This window comes from Episyrphus balteatus, chromosome 1 (genome assembly GCF_945859705.1).
Source record: "Episyrphus balteatus chromosome 1, idEpiBalt1.1, whole genome shotgun sequence".
NCBI classification, from domain to species: Eukaryota; Metazoa; Arthropoda; class Insecta; order Diptera; family Syrphidae; genus Episyrphus; species Episyrphus balteatus.
In genome coordinates this window covers 100,847,793-100,869,928 of record NC_079134.1, presented here as the reverse complement: position 1 = coordinate 100,869,928, position 22,136 = coordinate 100,847,793, and the positions used below count along the sequence as shown (strand labels likewise).

The following is a 22,136-nucleotide window of genomic DNA, read 5'->3' as shown; positions in this document are numbered from 1 at the left end:
TGAGATCAATGAGTACCTCAAGATAAATGGTGCTACCAAAGGGAATTTCTGAATAATTTCCTATTCCAAATAAAGTTAAAGTTTTCAGTTTAAGAGAAGGAAAGGCTCCGAAAGAGGTGTGATGAATAAACGACATTGTATTGAAATAATATTCAATAATTTATTCTTAACAAAATATGAAAGCGGTGAAAAAACTTGATTTAATTATTTAGAATCAAGTACATCATAACTTTCACAACTCAAAAAAAATTTGTCTAAAGTGGCTGAACTCAAAATAATACATTATTTTTTGTGTACAAAGATCACCAAAAATGTCACAACTCTAAAAACGTGAATTTCCAAGGTTTAAAATAATTTAAATGATGCTGGTTGTCTGAATTTGGTTAAAAGTGTATTTTCTCTTCTTAAAATTAACTATTTAATAAATATACTCATTCTTTTCTCGGTAAATTGGTTTATCGCCTCTATTGAAAAATGAAGATTTTTGAGTTTTGACACTTTTGTACTACATGTGCGATATATTGGGACCCAGAACCGGTATATTTTGTTGTTTTCTTTTTTCTTTGTCACAAAAATAATAGCACTGACCTGCGATTTTCACAAGGCTAGTGTTGGACGAAGACCAAAGTTTCTGCATTGGTTTTATTTAAAAACGAGTATTGGAAGTATGGTAGTTGAGAGGTGCGCCAAAATGCCCGGTGCGCCATAATGCCCGAAGTTACCCTACAGATTTTACTGTCTCTTTGAAAAACACACCCTTTCACCTAATTTTTTTTATAAAAACTTTTTATTCTTGCTTTCTATCCCAAATTGAGATATTGTTCTTAACAAATTTTGTAGAGAATTAAATTTCCTATAATAATAATGTTTCTTAAAAATTTATAAAAAAAATTTCCTTACCAAAACAGTCAAAACAAACAAAAAAAAATTTTTTTAAATCAATTTTTTTTAGTTTTTTTACTTTTTTGGTTGTGTCCAGCGACCTAAAGTCTGCAGGTAATTGCTTAGTATTCAGAGTCATACCAATTTATAGTCTTCACCGAGTTATATAAGAACCGCTGGTCTGCCTGGCCGTATATGTGGCGAACATGTAAAAAATTTGTCATGAAGGTGTAAAAAATTCCAAACTATTGCAGGTCATTGCTAAAAAAAATTGATTTTTTTTTATTTTTTTTTGTTTGTTTTGACTGTTTTGGTAAGGAAATTTTTTTTACAAATTTTTAAAAAACATTATTATTATAGGAAATTTAATTCTCTACAAAATTTGTTAAGAACAATATCTCAAAATTATGCTTTGTTTACGAGATATATTGAAAAAACCAAAAAGGGGGCTTTTGCACCCCTATCTCCAGTTCCCACCCTCTCATTTAATAGCACTCCGCGGTTTTATCTTTTTTATAATCCATTGAACGATTCCTGCAATAAAACCCGTGAACATCTTACTTTCTTTCTGAAAGACATAATCAATAGCCGTAATTTTGGCGTTAGTGAAAAAATAGAAGGTTTGGTAATTTTCAGTTTTCTCAAAAAGTAAAAGAGATTCTGACTTTTAGTTTTCGGTGTTTGACTCAAAATATATAAGAGAAATTAAAACAAAAAAAAAATAATACTTTATTGGGTAAATTTTATGAAAAAAAAAAACAGTTTGAACTTTTTTTGAATTTTTTTTCAAAATTTTGTGTTTGAAATTTTTTGTTTCAAAAACTATTCATCAAAAAACATTTATATAAAAACCAGAAAGTAGTATAACTTTTTACCTTTAAAAAAAGGTATCGTTTAGTTTTGTAAGTGTTGCCGTTCTCTTTAAATATTTTTTTTTTTGATTTAAGGTCGAGTTCTTTATTTAAAATTTTTTTCACATTCAAGTGCTTGGCAGACCGTTTTTGCAACGGCTGACGAGACTTTTTTTTTTGCAGTAACATGCCTGGGGATGTCCTTAAACATATTTCATAGGGCTGAATACTAAGCAATTACCTGCAAACTTTAGGTCGCTGGGTCTTAGACTATAACCTTGCGAGACAAACCCAGACTCACGGAATACATTCGTATATCATTTTTTTGAAAATTTTTGGTTTAAATGAGTAAAAATGGAGCTTTGGAATAAAAACGGCACCAGCCTTTTTTCCAAGATGGCGGCTGTTCTCGATGTCCTATCATCCCAACAAATTGACTTTTGTGATAAGAACATACACCCGAACACGTTCCATGACAAAAATGTTGTCCCGCGAAAAATTCAATTTGATTTACTTAATTTGCCTGGTTTATTTTGTTTAAAACTCATTGAGTATTTTTTTTTTCGTTTTTCAAGTCTTTGATTTTACAAGAAATGTTATTCAGGCCATTGAAAACATTAAAAGATTTGGTATTTGACCAAAGCTTATGGCTGTCGGTCCATCCATTCGATCCATATTTATAAAAATACATAAAATTGCACACAAGCACAAGGCCATACCATAAAGATGCAAATAAAATTTTTTGTTTGTTTTTCAATTTTCTCAAAAACTAAAATAGTCTAGTGCATTTATAATTTGACCCAGCAGTTTGTACCACCCCCAAATTTTTTTTTGCTCATTCAATAGAGAATTGTTTGAATATCATTACCCTGATTTTTCGCACTCGCGAAATTCACCTTTCGGCCGCCATCTTGGATTTTAGTTTTTGTTGAATATCTCGATTTCTATTTATTCTACATAAAAGTTGTGTATACAAGAAACGTATGTTAAGAACATTTTTTCGATATTCTGAATATTAAAAAAGTTACAACCCAAAAAAGTAAACAAAACCGAAAAAAATGACAATCTTAAAGTTTTGAGCACTTTTTGTCAAAACTATGAAAAAACCTTCTGAGATAAGATTATTCACCTTAAAATTCTCTACAACTCTGCTATACAACACAACTTTTTTTCTATCGCTATAAATACAAAAGTTATTATTACTTTTTTTTTTGTTAAAAATGCTCTTTTTTGTTTGTGTTTTTTCTCTTTACTTTTTTCTTAAATTTTTTTTTTTACCAAATCTTGAATTTTAAATAATAAGTGAGTATTTTATAGGTTTATCTTACAAGAGAAAATTCAGGACTTGCAATTTTTTTATATTTAAGTCTCTTCATTTCGTAAAAAGGGAGTATTTTTTAACAAAAAAGTATTAATAACTTTATTAATTATAGCGATAGACAAAAAAGTTGTATAGCAGAGTTGTAGATAATTTTAAGGTGAATAATCTTATCTCGGAAGGTTTTTTCATAGTTTTGATAAAAAGTGCTCAAAACTTTAAAATTGTAATTGTTTTCGTTTTTTTCTTACTTTTTTTGGCTTGTAACTTTTTTAATATTCAGAATATCGAAAAAATGTTCTTAACATAAAAAACGCAAAATTTAATTGCCTACGTTTCTTGTATACACAACTTTTATGTAGAATAAACAGAAATTGAGAAATTCAACAAAAACTAAAATCGAAGATGGCGGCCGAAAGGTGAATTTCGCGAGTGCGAAAAATCAGGGTAATGATATTCAAACAATTCTCTATCGAATGAGCAAAAAAAAATTTAGGGGTGGTACAAACTGCTGGGTCGCCCATATATGAACATCATAAATGCACTGACTAAAAGTCATAGAAACATATTATTGTTTTTAGTGTTTGATAGGAAATCAATTGGGGCAATTTTCTGTATCACTTATTTTTGCATTTAAATTCACAGTGTACAATTTTAGCTTTTAAAAGGTGTCATTCCACTCACCTAACAAAGACTTATACTGGCCAAAACCGGCTGTAATTGCACAGTTCTTCTTAAAATCGCTGTGACAAACACATATATAAATTTCGACATTACGGAATAAAGTTTAATTTAACGCAAGTAAAATGCACATGCACACCTTTAAGTTAGTCTGGCAGGCCCTTGTGCGCCTCAAAAAAGTCTGGCAAACTAAATTCTATAAAAATTTCAACCTTACAATACCAACTCTTTTTTATATATTTTTTTAAACTTTCAAGGTCATATATATATCGCACCATCCATCAGTGCAAAAGAGCGATAAGTCAAAAAATGACATTTTTGAGATAATGATGAGGAAATGTTGCTTTTTAAATTATCTTTCTTTTGAAGGGCTTGTTGTTTACATGAACGAAATATTCGAAAGATTATGACTGTTTTTATCTAATACAGTAAAATAAGGAGAAAAAAAGGGGTAAATCTCGGAATGAATGTTAGTAGAAATTTTTTTTGCTCAATATCTTCCTTTTGCCATTCTATAACATATCTCAAAAGTCTAGAAAAATCTCATGTCCGCTTGTCGCGATTTCAAGGTCAAATCGCGAAATGGAGATTTTCAAAATTAGCAAAAATAGGCTATGGTAGTATATACACATATGATACATGATTTCAAGGTATTTTTTTGATTCCAAAAAATCTAAAATTAAGACAATCTGACGTCTCTGGAAAAAGTTATACCTGTTTTTCATCTGTCAACTCATATTATTATAACAGTTGCAAACTTACTGCCGAAAAACCCTTAAAAGTTATGGTAGATGAACCAAATTTTGCATGAAGATTTTAGAATCCATCATTATTAAAAATCAAAACAATCCCTTACAAAAAATATATATACCTACGAAATAATGGTATTTTTTGATGGAGGGGCAAATTTTAGGATATGCACTAAAGAAGATTCTTGTTCATCTTAGGAATAAGTGCAAATATATTTTTTTTGTAAGGGATTGTTTTGATTTTTAATAATGATGGATTCTTCAATCTTCATGTAAAATTTGGTTCATCTACCATAACTTTTAAGGGTTTTTCGGCAGTAAGTTTGCAACAGTTAGGATAATAATATGAGTTGACAGATGAAAAACAGGTATAACTTTTTCCAGAGACGTCAGATTGTCTTAATTTTAGATTTTTTGGAATCAGCATTAAAAAATACCTTGAAAACATGTATCATATGTGTATATACTACCATAGCCTATTTTTGCTAATTTTGAAAATCTCCATTTCGCGATATGACCTTGAAATCGCGACAAGCGGACATGAGATTTTTCTAGACTTTTGAGATACGTTATAGAATGGCAAAAGGAAGATATTGAGCAAAAAAAATTTCTACTAACATTCATTCCGAGGTTAAACCCTTATTTAACTGGATTAATCCAATTCCCTCTATATTAAAGGTCAAACTCTTTCCTAATTTCCAGTGCAAAACAGAGCTAACACAAAATGCTCACCTTTTTTCTTCAGTAATTTCAATGCAAGAAAGAGATAATCCAAAATAGTCCCATAAATCACACAGATTTTCTCATTTAAAAAAAAAAAATCTATGCAAAACAAATACAAAACAAAAATATTTCATTTTTCTTTGTGCTAAAGAGCGATAAACCAAAATAGTTCTCCTTTTCTATCTGAATGTTTCCATGCAAAAGAGCGACAATACAAAAAAGATTTTTTTTTTCTAATAATTTATATTATTTAAACAAATTTAGTAAATAAACAAAATAAACATAATGGTTCTTGTAATACATTATGGAAATTGCTGTCGCATGGAAAGTTATAGGAGAAAGTTTAGAGTCAGTATTTTGCAGAAGCGTTTTCTCGAAATGAACTTTTTTGAGTTTTCGCTCTTTTGCACGATGTGCGATGTGAACTAGTGCGATATATATGATGTGCACCGCCTGCCAGACCAAGATTATTTTACTTAGCATGCTATTAATCAATACTGTAAGAATTTTTAGCCTTACAAGAGCTACCTTAGTCAAATGTGCCACTAGCTCTCCTACTAACAGGGGCGTAAGAATTGAAGGGCACGCAGGCGCCCCGAATTTTTACAAAAGTCTTTATAAATAACGATGTCTTTCCAATCGATGTTTTATTTATTTTTACTTTCACAAAGGCGCCCCATTTTTTTTTCTATTTTACTCTTTCAACGGCGGCGCTCGTATTTTTTGTCAAACTTTTTGAAGAATGAAGGCACTCCCCGATTTCGGGTTAATTTGTTTGGGTTCCGGAACGACAATGGTGTCCAAAATCGTCGTTCATCTTTGAAGAACAAGGCGCCCCAATTTCTTTAGAAAGACTAAAGCAATCCTAATATTGCTCCAACCGATTTAATTTTTGCAAAGGCGCCCCTATATTTTAAAATCACTAAATCATAGCTGTTGATATGGAGATGAAGTGTTTCTTTATTTTTCCGGATATGGAAAAGAAAAGACCGACCGACGGAACGAAATAGTTTATGAAGAATATCCAGACTGTAATGAATAAAGAAACAGAACAAGGACAGAAAAGAATATCAATCAGCTCAGCTGTACAGTCATATTTATGAGTAAAAAAAAAAAATTAATATGTATTCACTAAATGGGTTATTTGTAAATAATCCAGTCAAATAAGGGTTTACCTTCGAAATGAATGCTAATAGAAATTTTATTTGCTCAATACCTTCGTTTTGGATTTTCATATCCATTATCATTACGAATCAAAACAATGCAATGAAAAAAACATTCATATCTATGGTATTTTTTCAGAAAAGGGTAAATTTTGGGATATTCACTAAAAAACATCCTGGTACAGTCTTGGAATTAGTACTAATAGGATAATTTTTTGGTATCTATTTTTGTTTGGATATTCTAGAACTTATGTCAAAAATCTAAAAAAATCTCATGTCCGCAAGTCCTAATTTTCCTGGTTTGAAATTAAGGTGTAGATTTTAAAAAAATTAAAAACTACACGACAGATATTTGTGTCAGATCAACATGAATAAGGTGCATTACTTTTCAGGGATGGTCAGATTGATTTATTTGTGGTTTTTTTTGGAATCAGCCTTAAAAAATACCTTTAAATTATGTGGCTTATGTTGCTATACATTTAAAAATTTAAAGTTTTCTTATTAATTTTTTTAAAATCTATACCTAACTTAGATTAACCTGGAAAATTAGGACTTTCGGACATGAGATTTTTTTTAGATTTTAGACATAAATTATAGAATATCCAAGCAAACATAAAAACCAAAAAGTTAGCCTATTAGCACTAATTCCAAGATTGTACAAGAATGTTTTTTAGTGCATATCCTAAAATTTCCCCCTTTCTCAAAAAATACCATTTTGTCATAGATATGAATGTTTTTTTCATTGCATTGTTTTGATTCATTTGATGAAATATGAAAACCTTCATGCGAAATTTGGTTCCTTTACCATAGTTTTTAAAGGTTTATCGGTAGTAAGTTTTTAACTGTTATAATAATATGGGTTGACAGATGAAAAACAGGTATAACTTTTTTCAGAGACGTCAGATTGCCTTGATTTTAGATTTTTTAGAATCAACATTAAAAAATACCTCGAAATCATGTATTATATGTGTATATAATATAATTGTCTATTATTGCTAATTTTGAAAATCACCATTTGGAGCTTTGACCTTCAAGATCGCGACTTGAGGACATGAGATTTTTCTACTCATACCTCAAGTATGTTATTGAATGCCAAAACGAAGGTATTGAGCAAAAAAAATTTCTGTTAGCATTCATTCCAAGGTTTACCCCTTTTTTCACCTTATTTGACTGTATTAAAAATATTGTAGATACTTTAAAGAATTAAATAGATGAAGATTTAAATAGTTGCAAATAGGTGCAATGTAAGCACTCTTAAACTTTCGGTATTTATTATTCGTATTGTCCACAATTTTAATTTTTTTTTAAACTAGAGGCGAGAACTACTCCCGAGCTCATTTTCCAATTCTTGTAAAATTGACAGCTCCTCCATCATTAAAACTACGTTTGTGTGTGAGAATTGAATAGGGTTGCCAGATATATTTTGACGAAACTAGTAATCGAGATGCAAAATCCCGGACTTTCCCGGACAAATAAGGACAAAAAAAGAGTACAAAACTAGGACAAAAAAAATGCATAATTAAAAAAAAAAAATAACCGAACAATCCTATTAAAATTTAACTAAAAATCACATTTTTAACCCTTGTTCCCGTAGCATTTTTTTCTTATTTTTTCACAAATAAAAAAATAAATAAAAAACTCTGAGACAAAGTTTGGCCTTCTCGGTATAGTATTATAATAAACATTTGAGCTATAATACTACAAAAGTTGCAATGCAATTCCAGTTAAAAAAATTTTAAAATTCCATTGAAAACCAATTGCAAATTACAAATAAAATTTTTAGTAAGCTACTAAGTAAAGAAATGGTCTTTTTGACTTAGCAACTTTCTTAAGTGGCTTTAGATTTTCCTTAATCGTTTAAAATTTTGCCATATTGTATATTTTTGAGTTTTGATTATATTGGAACAGAATACAAAACAGAATTGAGCAGATAATAAACCAAAATAAAAACGCCTCGCTTTTAATGAACTCGATTCGTTTTTTGAATAATAAGGGCCAATTAAACCTCAGATAAAGCCAGATAAACCTCAGAGCTTATTCCTAGGAATAAAAGTTTTTTTTTATATTGACATTTATTCTTATGACAGTCTAACTGACGATTGAAAAATTAGGGCTAAATGAATTAAGAGTAGCATACACAGAGAAAAATAGACCATATAAAATAGAACAAAAACAATAAGATTTCTCTATGGTTTTCATCCAAGAAGGAAATCTTATTTAAACAATCGGGTTTTCCTTATTGTTTTAAAATCTGCAAAAAAATAAAAAAAACGATGACCAGGCTGGGAATCGAACTGGAGACTTCAAATCATTAGTCGCCTACCTTACCACCTGAACCAACCTGCCATGAAAATATTGATCGCGATTTTTGTTCTAGTGCTAAGTTGCAAAAAAAATCAACTTTTCAGTCAAATTTTAATAAGATTTTCTCTATAAAAATAATAAGAAATCTCCTTAAAAAAACCTTATTAATCGTTGATTTTAATAAGATTTCCTTATGAAATGTATGGACGGTAAAACAATATGGCAATCTGTTAGTTTTTAGCGGGTCATAATTTTCTCTGTGTACAAGTAGTGAGGCTAGAAAAGAGTACAATCCCGGACAATTGATAGAAACTATCCCGGACGTCCCCCACACAGCCAAAAAAGAGTACATGTCCGAAAAAACCCGGACGGCTGGCAACCCTAGAATTGAAAAAAACGTCGAATTTTTACAAAAGTCTTTATAAATAACGAAGTCTTTCCAATCGATGTTTTGTTTATTTTTACTTTCACAAAGGCGCCCCATTTTTTTTCTATTTTACTCTTTCAACGGCGGCGCTCGTATTGTTTGTCCTAAACTTTTTGAAGAATTAAGGCGCCCCCCAATTTTGGGTTAATTTATTTGGCTTCCGGAAGGACAATGGTGTCCAAAATCTTCGTTCATCTTTGAAGAACAAGGCGCCCCAATTTCCTTTGAAAGACTAAAGTAATCCTAATATTCCTCCTACCAACTTAATTTTTGCAAAGGTGCCCCTATAATAATGAATAAGGAAAGAGAAGGGAGACGGACAGAATCCCGAAATTAAAAATCCAGAAAGCCCAAAATCCAGAAAACCCTAAATTCCGAAAACCCAAAAACACAAAATCCCGAAAACCCACAATCCCAAAATCCCGAAAACCCAAAATCCAGAAATGCCAAAAATTGACAGCTTCTCCATTTCTCATAAAAACTACGTTTGTGTGTGAGAATAAAAAAATAGGTCTATTCGTTGTTCCCCCCTCCAGGGCAATCTTAGTCATTTCAATTAACTGTGAAAAAAATCAGAGTTTCTCGTGTTTTCATTTTACATCGAACACCTCAGAGCTTTAGTTTCATCAGCGAACATCGAACACAGAGGAAATAACTCTGGTTGAAAAAGGAGCTACAAAAAACGCTTGACAACGAATTCGGACCGACCCAGAGTGCCCTAGAGCTCACAACGAACATAATTATACTTATAAAGCTATGTTGTTTTCGATTGGCAGTCCGGAAGCGCCTGGAATCATTAAGAAGCGTGCTGCAAGTTTTTTATTCTCCTAGTGAAAAAACAAAAACAAAATATTTGATTTTTCACCAATACAGTTATTAAATTTTAGAATTGGGTGGAAGCGATTCAAAGTTTTTTATTGGATTTCAGAATGAGTGAATCATTGAGTGATTCCAATCGAAAACGACATTAGATAATGTACCTAGTTGAAAAAGTTTTTGAAAAAATATTGTTCAAATAAAACCAACTGTACCTAATCTTTAAATGTGTTTAAACAAAAAAGTCAGAGATAAAGGTAGTCTTGTCAATTGAGTCTAAATGACATGAATAATTATTTTTTTTTTTAAGTTAACCTTTTTAACAGGGCTATTCTGGAGTTATGAGGGTCACAAGTCACAATTTTTTCACCACACGACAAATTCACCACACGAAGAGGTGAGTTTCTTTTTATGACAGCCAGCTGACTTGTCAAAACAAGTCCGATAAAAAAAATGTATCTGCACATATTTTGGATGCATCGAACTATAAAAGTAAAGACAATTAAAACATGGTAAGAAAATATATTTTCTAATCAAATTTGCTAATCAAATAAAATTGTATAGGGTAAATGAAAGAAGCCACTTATCGACCGAAAGAAGTCTGTACCTTTCAATCTACTACACAGAAGTTGCTGATAAGGATGCTCTTATTCAGCGTCTATCAAAAACAAAACAAATTGATGAATTTATTTAATCAAACAAGTTACATTACATGGAGAAAAAAAAAACATCTTCCGTAATATATTCAACTTAAAAACAGCTTAGATCAATGAACTGTATTTGTGGGTTTTCTATTTTTTCTTGATCTTGAACCCCAAGTTATCCACTAAATCATGAGTTCTCCATATGCAACTATAAAGTGTGAAAGTGTGTGGGCAAAACACACACTATTCGAGATATGGAGGCAGTCCGAATGGCAGCCCCATAGACTCATAGCCCCATAGACTCTCGGATGAAAGTTCTTCAAGAAGATGTACCAAAACAAGATTTAATTCCATTTTTTTTTTGTTGTTAAAACACAAATAAAAAAAACTTAACTTTGTTCTTAAAATGTTTTATGGAAATAGGTGCTCAATGTGAAAACTTCAGTAAATTGTGATTTGTGACCTGCTCTGAAGGAGATCACAATTTTAACAATTTTTATGAGGCTCACAAATTGTGAGGGTACGCCAGAATTCCAAAAACCTCACAAAATCAAACTCACCACACCTTATGAGGTTCTTGTGACTGTGAGGTTTTCGTTAGAATACGAAAAAGTCACAAAATCGAGTTTAACTCGAGTTATGAGGTTATTGTGACTTGTGAGACATCAGTGAGGTTGCCCAGAATAGCCCTGTAAGTTAATACACTGCACATTTTTAATAAATGCATTAACAAGTATATGAGAGGTAAGACATAATCTGCTATTGCTTTTTTTCGTGATTTTAAAAAATTGTTTTTAGATGAATTTTTTTTTAGAGGCGTCACTTGCAATCTTGCCCAGGTGCGCCGGTAGTGCTTACACCGGCACTGAAGGAATGTAATCTAAATTAATGTTTTTCATTTCAAAATATCATAGAATAGGAATCAATCCTCTAGTAATTTGAAAAAGAACCAAACTTAAAAATTGCCTTAGTTTCAAATAAATAGAGATGCTCAGAAGGAGATGGGAAACTTTTGACGTCATACTGTTACTACATACTATACTACAAGCTCAGATTGATGCTTTTGGCCAAGTATGCATGAAAAGATTGACGCTTCTGCCTAAGTATGCGTGAAAAGTCGGACGCTTTTCGCTAAGTGTGTATTTCACATTTATTCACGGATACAAAAGAAATTACAATAACACGAAATAAACAAATGGGTTTTGGGGAGGTATAACGTAGGAAGTTTCCGATCTCCTTCCGGGTATCTCTGCCCCTAACACGACAACATATTTATACACCTTTACTGAGAAACTCGTAATGGATTTATTCGGTTTCTGCCTGTTATGTCTAGTTCGTTGTTATGTTACGTCTAGTTCGTTTTACACCTAACTTTTGTTTTTGAATGCGATTGTTATTGATTTTAGTTTCAAAATTTAACTGTACAGAATTTTATATATTGATTTGTAATGGGAAGCCAAACATTCAAAACGCTCTTCTGAAAAGATGCAAAAAGTTACTTATTCTGTAAAACTTTTTTGCCACCGATATGTAATTAAACATAATTTAATTCGTTATTTTCTTTAAAATGTGTGTATTTAATAGCAACTTAGGCCTAATAAAAATTATTCTGAACTAGTAAACATACATACCTAATGTTGTTGGTGTTATATGTTTTTGAATATTTTCCTCCTGAGCGCACGTAGCTGCAGTTACAACAGCAGCAGCCATCATCGAAGATGGACCTGTTCCTGTACCACGATGCATTCCATACCTTGGGGGCATCATACTTTGGCGAACATTTCGCTCCGGTCGAACAAGAATGATATACAGCTATAAAGAGAGTAAGTCAAATGAAAAATTATAAATGAAATGAATGTGTCGTTGTTTAAAAGATTGATTACAGGTTCATTAAAGCCTTGATTAGAAAAAAAAAACGGTGGCATAATATTAAAGAAAAGGTTAGTTTGAACAATTGTTTTTATATAGATGGCCAAGTAAAAAAAGTTATTTGGGAGAGAGAAAGGTGTTTTTTTTTGCATAGCTATTATATCAAAAAACAACACGAAAGTGCCGATAAGAATAGAAGCTAAACCTAACTGCGAATAGCATTTTGTAGTAAGTTTCTTGTGTCCTTTATCTTGCTGCTTGTATTTGGAAATAATTAAACCTTTGTTCAATATAAGCCGTATTTTTGTTGAATAACCTTATTTTAGCTGTGGATACATACTGTAAACAATAAAAAACGATCAGTGGAGTATCTACAGTTTAAAGAAATGGCAATATAAGGGGAACCCGGGCGAACAGCTCCGATTTTAATGATCTTTTTGTTAAACGTCGGTAGTTAAAAATACCGCTGTTGAAGTACTGTTTTTTTTTTTAATTGCCGCTGTTGCCGTATTGTTTTTTTTTTATTTGTTTTCGAAAATTTGGCTTTAATTCCATTTTTTAAATGACACCAAAAACTTTTCTAGGTCAATTAAGGAAAAAACATATGGAAATGAGGGACAATCTTCCATCGTTTAAGTGAAAGATACAATTTTCTCACAAATTGATTAAAACACGGCAGCACCTACAATATTTTTTTTTTTAAATTCATTATTCAAAATTTAAAATAATGATTAAAATAATATATATTCAGATTCACACTTTTTTCAAAAGCTAGAATCTTGTTATTTGTAAGGTTTAAATTAAGTAAATTGAAAGAAGTGTTTTTGAAAAACTGGTCCTAAAAACTCAGATTTTTAATTTAATTTATAAAATTTAGAAAAAAAAATTATTTAAAAAAACAATACGGCACAGCGGCAATTTTGAACCTATAGCGGTTAAAGTATTTTGACCTACCAACGCCAACGGCAACGCTTGAAATAAAAGATTATTTAAATCAGAGCTGTTCGGCGGGGTTCCCTAAAAATTTGCTTTAGTTACTCCACTTTACTCTATACTACCTTTCAGTGGCGAGGCGTGATTGATTTCAAATGGTAAGTCGAAGAAAAATTAGTCACCAAGAAATTCAATTCCAAATTTTTGATATACTTCTGCATTATATATTATAATTTTTTTTAATAAAGTTTCCATTAAATAGTGTGCAAAATTCTACGTTTTTCTTTCATAAAACTCTGCAAGAACTTTTTCTTAAAAGTCAAGTCTACTTTTAGTAATTAGAATTTAGAAGTTTTTTCTACCTATAGATTAAAGTGCTAGATCAGAAAGTCTAACTTCTCCTTGAGAATGACTTAAACGGGTATGCATGAAATCGCCTTAGAACTAAAAAGATCTCTCGACGCCGACAGAAGCAACAGTTATCTAGGTGTTTACGAAACTATAAGTAAGAGCATCCTTTTGTTTTCTTTATAAAACTAAACTGATTAAAATTATTTGAATCCTCAAATCCTAAAATAATACCTATAAAGTTACAAAATAGAGCTTGAACAAAACCATACTTTTCTAAAGGATTTTCCCGAAGTGAAAATTGTATTGGACCTTCAAGTTTTTGAAATACTTGAATATTAACTGGTAGAAAACGTTATTTTTTGGTACTTGTGAAGTGGAATTCTACCAACGTGTATTTTTTTAGAACACTAATTTTTGAATGTTATTGTATAAAATATATTTATTTCTTTTCAAAATTATTTGTTTTCAAAGATTATTGCAAATAGAAATTTATATTTCAAAATCTTAGAGGTTAGCAAATGACAATTTGTGACTTCTGAATTCAGAACACTAAATTTAAAAAAAATCACAAAGCAAAGTTCTTGCTCTCGACTTTTTTGTTTGTCGAACAATGATATTCAAGTCATAATCAAAACACTAAATCTTACTAGGTATCTAAAAAAATTTCACAATTTTTGTATCATCTAAATTTTTATTATTTTCAAAATTGCACTCGCACTGCGTTCTGCTTGGGAGTTAGGACTTGTTGAAGTCAATTTGGGCAGTTGTGCCACTTTATGGAAATTGCAGTTACTTTATGCACTTTCTGCCAACAAAAATGCCTTATGACATTAAATATAACATAATTTCTTATCATAGTGGAAACCTTTGACACAGCAGACCAGTGGAGAGATACCTACAAATTCATATAATAAGTCGGAAAGGAGCGTGTTATTTTCTTGTTCTATACCTTTTATTATTTTTCTAACTGATTTTCTTCAAATAAAACTTACCTCACCCACAACCTGCGCAACATACATAATTTGGCTCATCAGCTCAGCGATTGCGCGATATACACAAATTCCCCAAATAAGTCGGAGGAAACCGTCTTATTCCACCTTTTTTTTCTTCCTATGAAAAATGGAATCTACCTCAAGCAGACACTGACATGCGCACTGCGCATTCATTAATTCAGAGCGAAAATTATGAGAGATACATAAAAATTCACCAAAAAGTAAGACGAAGAATATCGTCTTATTTTCTTCCATAAGAAAGCGTGTATTGAACAGAGAGGTCACAACGGCAGTAATAAGTAAATGAAAAAAGAAGAAAGAAAACAAATTTGTTCTATTGTTTATAAGACGACATTTTTCGGGTTACCTTTTTTTTTGCTCTAGTTTTGTGTTTGTTTATGGAGTGAGTTGAAAAGCAGATAGGTGTGTAGAGTAGAACTAAAAGAAGAGTATTTGAAATAATGTTGACAGCGTGTGCAGGTGTTGATTGAAATTATATTCATGTTGCCAGAAGTTTATGTTGTTGAGTTTGAGAATTTCAAAAGGTAAGACGGAAATAATCGAGTTATATGAACCCTTCGCCACTGCTACCTTTATTAATGTTTAATACCTAATCCTCGTGTTAAAAAAACGCTAATTCTATAAACAATTACCAAACATTTACTAAGAAAACCTCGCTAGCTTCAAGAAATCAAGTAAAGCTTGACTAAATAGATAGCAAATACAGTAGTGTCACGGTAACACGGTTAATTGAGCAATAAGGTGAAACTGTCACCTTGTTGCTTAATTAACCCCTGAACTCATAAAAAAACAAAATTAAAAAAAACATTGATTTTTTAAAGGTCTAGGAGGTGAGGCTATCCAAATGTTTAACACTAGGTATAGTCGTATCCTAAATGTTTTTGTTTCCACATTCAGCATGTGATGTTAATTGAATCACACTAAACAGCCATTCTTCTCATATTGTTTCTCCCATGTAACCCAACTAACGAGTATATTATGTAGCTAAACCTCCTAGGTTTGACTTTTTTATTTTCAACATAATCTTAATGTTGATGTCAACAAACGTCAAAGATCTAAAATTGATTAAACTTCGTTTTAATTTCCGACCCTTTGCGTCGGGTGCAATCAAAAAGGAAAAACAAAATGTTAAAAAGAGATTTATTGCCTACTTTTGTAACTAAGCAACATACCTTCGGTGTGAATAAACACGCAATCGTCACACTCGCTGACAAACTTATCGTGACTGACATTGATGTTATCCTCAGGGGGACGTGATTTGCAGTTCCAAAATATAAAGGTACAAATGCCAACCAAATGACACATGTCGTATACATCGTGAAGCCTGAAAAGAGAAATACATCATCATTATCAAAAGTCTTTTGCTTCAACATTACTTATAACTTAGTTAATAAGGAAACAAAGACACAGTTAGAATCAATACCAAGACTTACCAATGTGTTTAGATTCGTTGAAAGCTTCTGGTATTTTTCTCGTCAATACTGCATAAACGGTGCAAATCACTATCAGAATAATTGGATAGAAAAACGCTATCATGTACGAAGCATCAATATATGAATCGCAGACGAGAAGGTTGTCTTCTCTTGTAGGGTAATGATACATAGCGTGCGATGGTGCAATTATCATCCACACTCCATTGACTAGAATCTGTGCATAAAAGATGAATTTCGGTATAGGTTTTCTGCGATTTTCTACTTGCATATATGTAGATACCGCTATGGCCAATAACATATTACTTTTAACTTTTATTGTTTGCTAAATTAAACTACCTATAAGTATATGAAATGTGTTCGGGAATAGGTCTCCCAATCAAAAAACTCATCGCAAGTTCTTTTTCGCTTTTTCATCATTAATAAGAAGGAAACAAAATTAAAACTTGAAGTGATTTGATTAGGAGCAATTTTCCCAAACACTTTTCCCCGGGAGTTTGTTATTTATTTTTTGTTTAATATGTTTAATGCTGACATTAGAAATGACTTAAATACTGAAAACAGACATGATTAAACTTAAACTCAATATATGAGTAATAATTGTTAATTAATCACAATTAAAAAAAAAATAGAATGTAGAGCTAATTAAATTATTTTTGGAATTGGAACAGAGTGAATGAATTATTAAACTGTTTTTTCGCATTTACTTCAGTGACGTCTTTCACTACTTTAAGCAAGGGCCATTCACTAGTTTAAAAAATACATCTGAATGTAAAGAAATTGAAATGTCAAGAATATATCCAAATCCGTAATATTCACTACTTAAATTCAATCTTATATCCAATTTTTTAAATCCAATCTCGTTGAATCCAAATAAATTTAAACTGTTCTCTGGAGGTCTGCTTAACTCTAGAAATCCATAATGTAGAATTCATTTTCACAGTGTTCAGTTGCTTTGTCAAGTATTTTGAAAAGGAAAAATAAAGATAAATGCAAATTATACAAAATTTATTGAATAATCACATTTTTTTTTAGTGAATAATACGAACAAAAAATTAAATCCTTGGATTTTTAAAATTCGGATTTGAGCGATTGGATTTAAAATATACTTTAATCCAAACTACAACAGCCGGAAAAAGTATTTTGACAAAATGAACATTTTTCTTACTGTAACGGTTAAACATAAAATAAGGAAGTTGACGGTTATTTAATAAGTATATTATGGTGAATCTCATGATGGTCAATGTGAGTCAAATAGTTGGTATTATGCTTCGAGGCTGCATTTTTTGTATAAAAAGTGCTAATTTTTGAGGGAAAAAAGTATTTTGACACACGTTTTTTTTCAATGTTGGTAAGGTAAGGTAATGCATTTCACATGTTTCAAGAACGTTAAAAACTGAGAGACTTGTTAAGGCTCCAATTTGTAAAAAAGTGGACAAAACGGCGGAACTTAACATTGAATTTAGTGCATCTTCTGTTGCAAGTCATAATTTCGGTGTGTCTGTTAAAAAAAACCTGTGGAGAACTGAATTTATCGCGGGAATCTATAAATTACCAAATATTAAAACACAAAAATATAATTATACTATGCGAAAGGAGCATACCAATATGTTTCTTTGAGAATTCAGTTTTTTTAAATTTTTATTTTATGAGATAAATACTGTACTATCTTCCCATAAATAATGCAAAACTGTCTTCCTCGAGCTTCCTGCAAAGGGAACTTTTGCTAACAAAGTTTTTGTTGAAAGAACGGCATTTCCAAATTCATGTATTTTGGACTCAGTCCGCGATTTAAACTGAATTCCTCAAAATGCATCTGTTTTTTTTTTTAGTGCATTTTTCCATTTTTTGTCCATTCGTGGTAAATTTCGCATAGTATAATTATATTTTTGTGTTTTAATATTTGGTAATTTATAGATTCCCGCGATAAATTCAGTTCTCCACAGGTTTTTTTTAACAGACACACCGAAATTATGACTTGCAACAGAAGATGCACTAAATTCAATGTTAAGTTCCGCCGTTTTGCCCACTTTTTTACAAATTGGAGCCTTAACAAGTCTCTCAGTTTTTAACGTTCTTGAAACATGTGAAATGCATTACCTTACCTTACCAACATTGAAAAAGAACGTTTGTCAAAATACTTTTTTCCCTCAAAAATTAGCACTTTTTATACAAAAAATGCAGCCTCGAAGCATAATACCAACTATTTGACTCACATTGACCATCATGAGATTCACCATAATATACTTATTAAATAACCGTCAACTTCCTTATTTTATGTTTAACCGTTACAGATTTTTCTCATCAGTAAGAAAAATGTTCATTTTGTCAAAATACTTTTTCCGACCATTGTAAATCCAGAGTGAATAATATGGCCGAAAGGGTACTATGCGATGAATGAATGAACAGTAAATTAGTTTGCTATAAGTTAATTTAAGTCTTTAAAAGTTAATTTAAGTCTAAAACTCCAAAGTTGAGTAAAAGTGGCTAGTAGCATTTTTAAGTTGGTGCAGCTAAATAAGATAACAAATAATAAAATGTAATAAATGCATGTTCATTTGATGAAAATTAATTGACTTACCTGAATAAATATTAGAAATGAACAAATAACCAACTGTGACTTCGGACTTATAAAAGATGGTCTTTTTGCTGATTGTTTCCCAGCCTTAAATATCCTTGCAATTCGGTTTGTTTTGGTTAATAGTGCAGCATAAACAACAGTGAAACAGAATCCTACACTAAACCTGTTAAAAAATAAGAAAATAACATAAAGGAAAAAGGATAATAGGTACAAAAGAGGGTTTTTAATTCTGTTGTAGTGAAATCCAATATAACTTTAACATACCATAGCAAAAAAAAATTCTTAAAAATTTTTATTTTAAAATTGCAAAATTTCTTAAAGCCTAGTACACAGACCGAGCTAAATTTTATCTTCCAAATCTGCTCCAAAATTAAGCCGAGCTTATATTTATTCAAGAATTCCAGCTAAGATGCACGCTGCTGCAGCTAACATAGCATGTTTTCTTTCCCAAAGTTCACAAATACGCTTTTACTAAATTCGATACAGTTTTGTCCTTCCGCTTATATAAATGTAAGTGGTATTCTGGATCAATTCATTTCTTCTTTCTTCTAAGATATTGTAAAAACTGCAATATTAGTAAACTACACTTTTTATTCGAACAGAACGTTAAAGGGTGAATTTAAAGTCTTTATTTAATTTTCTTCGTAGAAATAAAATTTTTGTTTACATGTGAGATTTATTAAAAAAATTGGCACAGGTTATAGTCACACTTTAGGCTTACTTGCAGTTTACCATACTCATTTCCAACAGTGAGATAGAAAGGTGAAAGGGTAGTCTATTGTAAACCTGATTCGCATTCGCAACATAAACTACTAGTGGCGTTTAACGATATGATAAGATATGTGTATGGTCTGCGCAGGCACGAACACATTTCTCATTATCATCAACTAGTCCTTGGTTGCACGCTGCAGCAATATCTTGATGCAAGATGTTGTAGATTTTTACACAGAATATTTCAAAATAGAACACCTCTTTATTTATATAATAAACTTCAATTCACTCAATCTGTAAGAACAACTAATCTTCTTGTACCAACTTTCAACTACTTGAATTCTTCACGGTTATTCATTGTCTATGCAAGCAAATTATGGAACTCTCTACCGATGAACATTAAGAGAATAATTGGAACAACAAACTTTAAGAATGCTATAGCTGTTCATTTTCGTTAAGATATTTTTGAAATGTTGAAAAAAGAAAATTTAAACAGGTTAATAATATATTACTTAATTATTTTTATTTAATTTTTTAGAAATTGAATTGCAATTTTTCGTACAAAAAAAAAAACAAAAAAAAAAATGTATTATAACTAGAAATTGTATCTTGCCGTTCATATTATATTTAAATTACTACATATTTTTTCAAACAAAAAAAAAAACAAGGTTTATAAGTTGGTATTTGCCACTTACTATTTTAATAATTTTATTATTATATATTATTATATTATTACATTATTATTACATTATTACTATCCATATTGTTAGGTACTATAAAAGACTAAATCTTACTTGTACAATGGTTCTAAATAAATTGAAATTGAATTTAAAAAATTAACGTGACTTGTCACCTTAATTTAAAGTGAAAGTAATCTCATCAAAAAACCATGCAGAAATCCGCTTAAATAAAGATGCGATCCGTTTAATTCTATGTGGTCTGTTTTCTCCGTGCAGTAACAAAGAACAAAATCAAAATTGTCCTCAAAAGATGTTCCAAATTTAAAAAAAAAAAAAAATTAATTTATTTTTTGGTTCATCTTAAAGTTATTCGTTCATTAAAAATGAATTTTTCTAATAGATCTTTAATAAAATTTGAAAGATTCAAAAAGTACCTACAATTCGATACACTTATACACGGAAAAATAGTAAAACATGGAAAAATTTCAGCATAGGAATTTTTAAAGTTATTATTTAAGATGAAATGTTTATAGAGTGAACCTATTCTATTGACTGGCAGCACTGGTATGCAGTGTGAGTAGGCATGTAGCCGAATGCAGTGATTCTTTTGATTCAAAAATAATTATGGTGCAAAGCTTATGCCGTGCAGGTAAGGTAGGGTTTCCATGCCATACAAAAGGTTTTGACGCAAAGACAGTGATGCATTTATAAACTCAACAATTTTTTTTAAATATATTTATGATTTACCTACTTTATTTAATTTTCATTTCATCGTTTACTAAAAATCTCAACTTCAACCTTCAAAGAAACATGGCTTATATCAAAATTATCAAGACATTGGGTGATATGCATAAAAAATAGTAAATGGTTTTACTAGAGAATATTCAAGTATATACTATTTTTGATATGCATAAAAATCAAGTAAATGCTGAAAATTAAGTACATATTTACTATCAGTCATAGCAACTACTTTTTTGGATGAACTTTTTCAGTAGGTAATTACTTTATTCCGTATGCATAAAAACTAGTAAGTACTTGTTTTCTTTAGGAATTAGGTACTAGATTTTTTCAAGGTTACAAAATACCAACTTGTAAATCTCATAGCATATACTTTTTTTATTTTAACACCGTATATGAATCCGTGGAAATATTGAATAGCGTTATTAAATCACATTTTGAGGCAATCGGTTCTTGATATTTATTAAAATAGGGTTGTTAATTTGTTTTCCAAATGGCAGAATTTGTAAGTATTAAATTCCCAAAAAGTCTTTAAAGATCGAAGACCGGGTTTTTTAAATTTTTAATTTTGAACAAATTTTAAATTGGAGATATTAAAAAAATAAAAAAAACGGGTCTAGGGAATTACATAAAAATCATCTGTACCAAGTTTCATGCAAATCCATCTATCCGTTTAGGCCCTAGATCGATGTACAGATGGACGCACAGACGCACACACGCACAGACGCACAGACGCACGGACCGACGGACGGCATGACGAAAACCACTTTTTTGATCTTCTCCATCATCGTAATGTTAGTTTTGATTAAAACCTCAAATTTATTTTCTACACGAAACCAATACTTGCCCTATAGAGCAAGTAAAAATGAATTGATTCAAAGTGTATTTCCAAGTATAAAGACAAATTACAAAATTCATACTTGGCTGAGTGAACGTGCAATAATGGCTGGTACAAATAAAAATGTTTCTGAAATCAATGCACCAATTTTAAACTGTATAAATGCACAATGTTTTGCCTACAAATCGGTTGACCCTATCACAAATGAAAGCAATGCATCAAATTACCAAACGGAGTTTTTGAATTCATTGGATATACCAGTAGTCCAATAAATGAAGCTAAAAAAAAGGGGGTAGTTCTAAATTTTTGATATGTTGTTAGGTATGGTTAGTAGATAAAAAAACCAAATTTCCACAACCACGCCCCCTCCGCCCCCTTCAGCATCACCGAAAAACCATAGAAATCTGGCACTTTTTTCACTTTTATGCCCATAA

The 22,136-nt window shown here is 30.8% G+C and overlaps 1 protein-coding gene across 2 annotated transcripts in view; it reads right to left on the bottom strand.

Annotated features, from left to right (window-relative positions):
* The window catches only part of LOC129917141 (metabotropic glutamate receptor 2), a 644,700-nt gene that overhangs the window by 4,390 nt on the left and 618,174 nt on the right, over positions 1-22,136 (bottom strand). For both annotated transcript variants that reach the window (XM_055997521.1, XM_055997511.1), the window contains exons 14-17: positions 18,736-18,898; positions 16,158-16,371; positions 15,897-16,048; positions 12,190-12,370 (exon numbers count right to left, since the gene is read on the bottom strand). In XM_055997521.1, the coding sequence (XP_055853496.1) occupies positions 12,190-12,370; positions 15,897-16,048; positions 16,158-16,371; positions 18,736-18,898 (710 nt within the window). The remainder of the gene's footprint in view (positions 1-12,189; positions 12,371-15,896; positions 16,049-16,157; positions 16,372-18,735; positions 18,899-22,136) is intronic.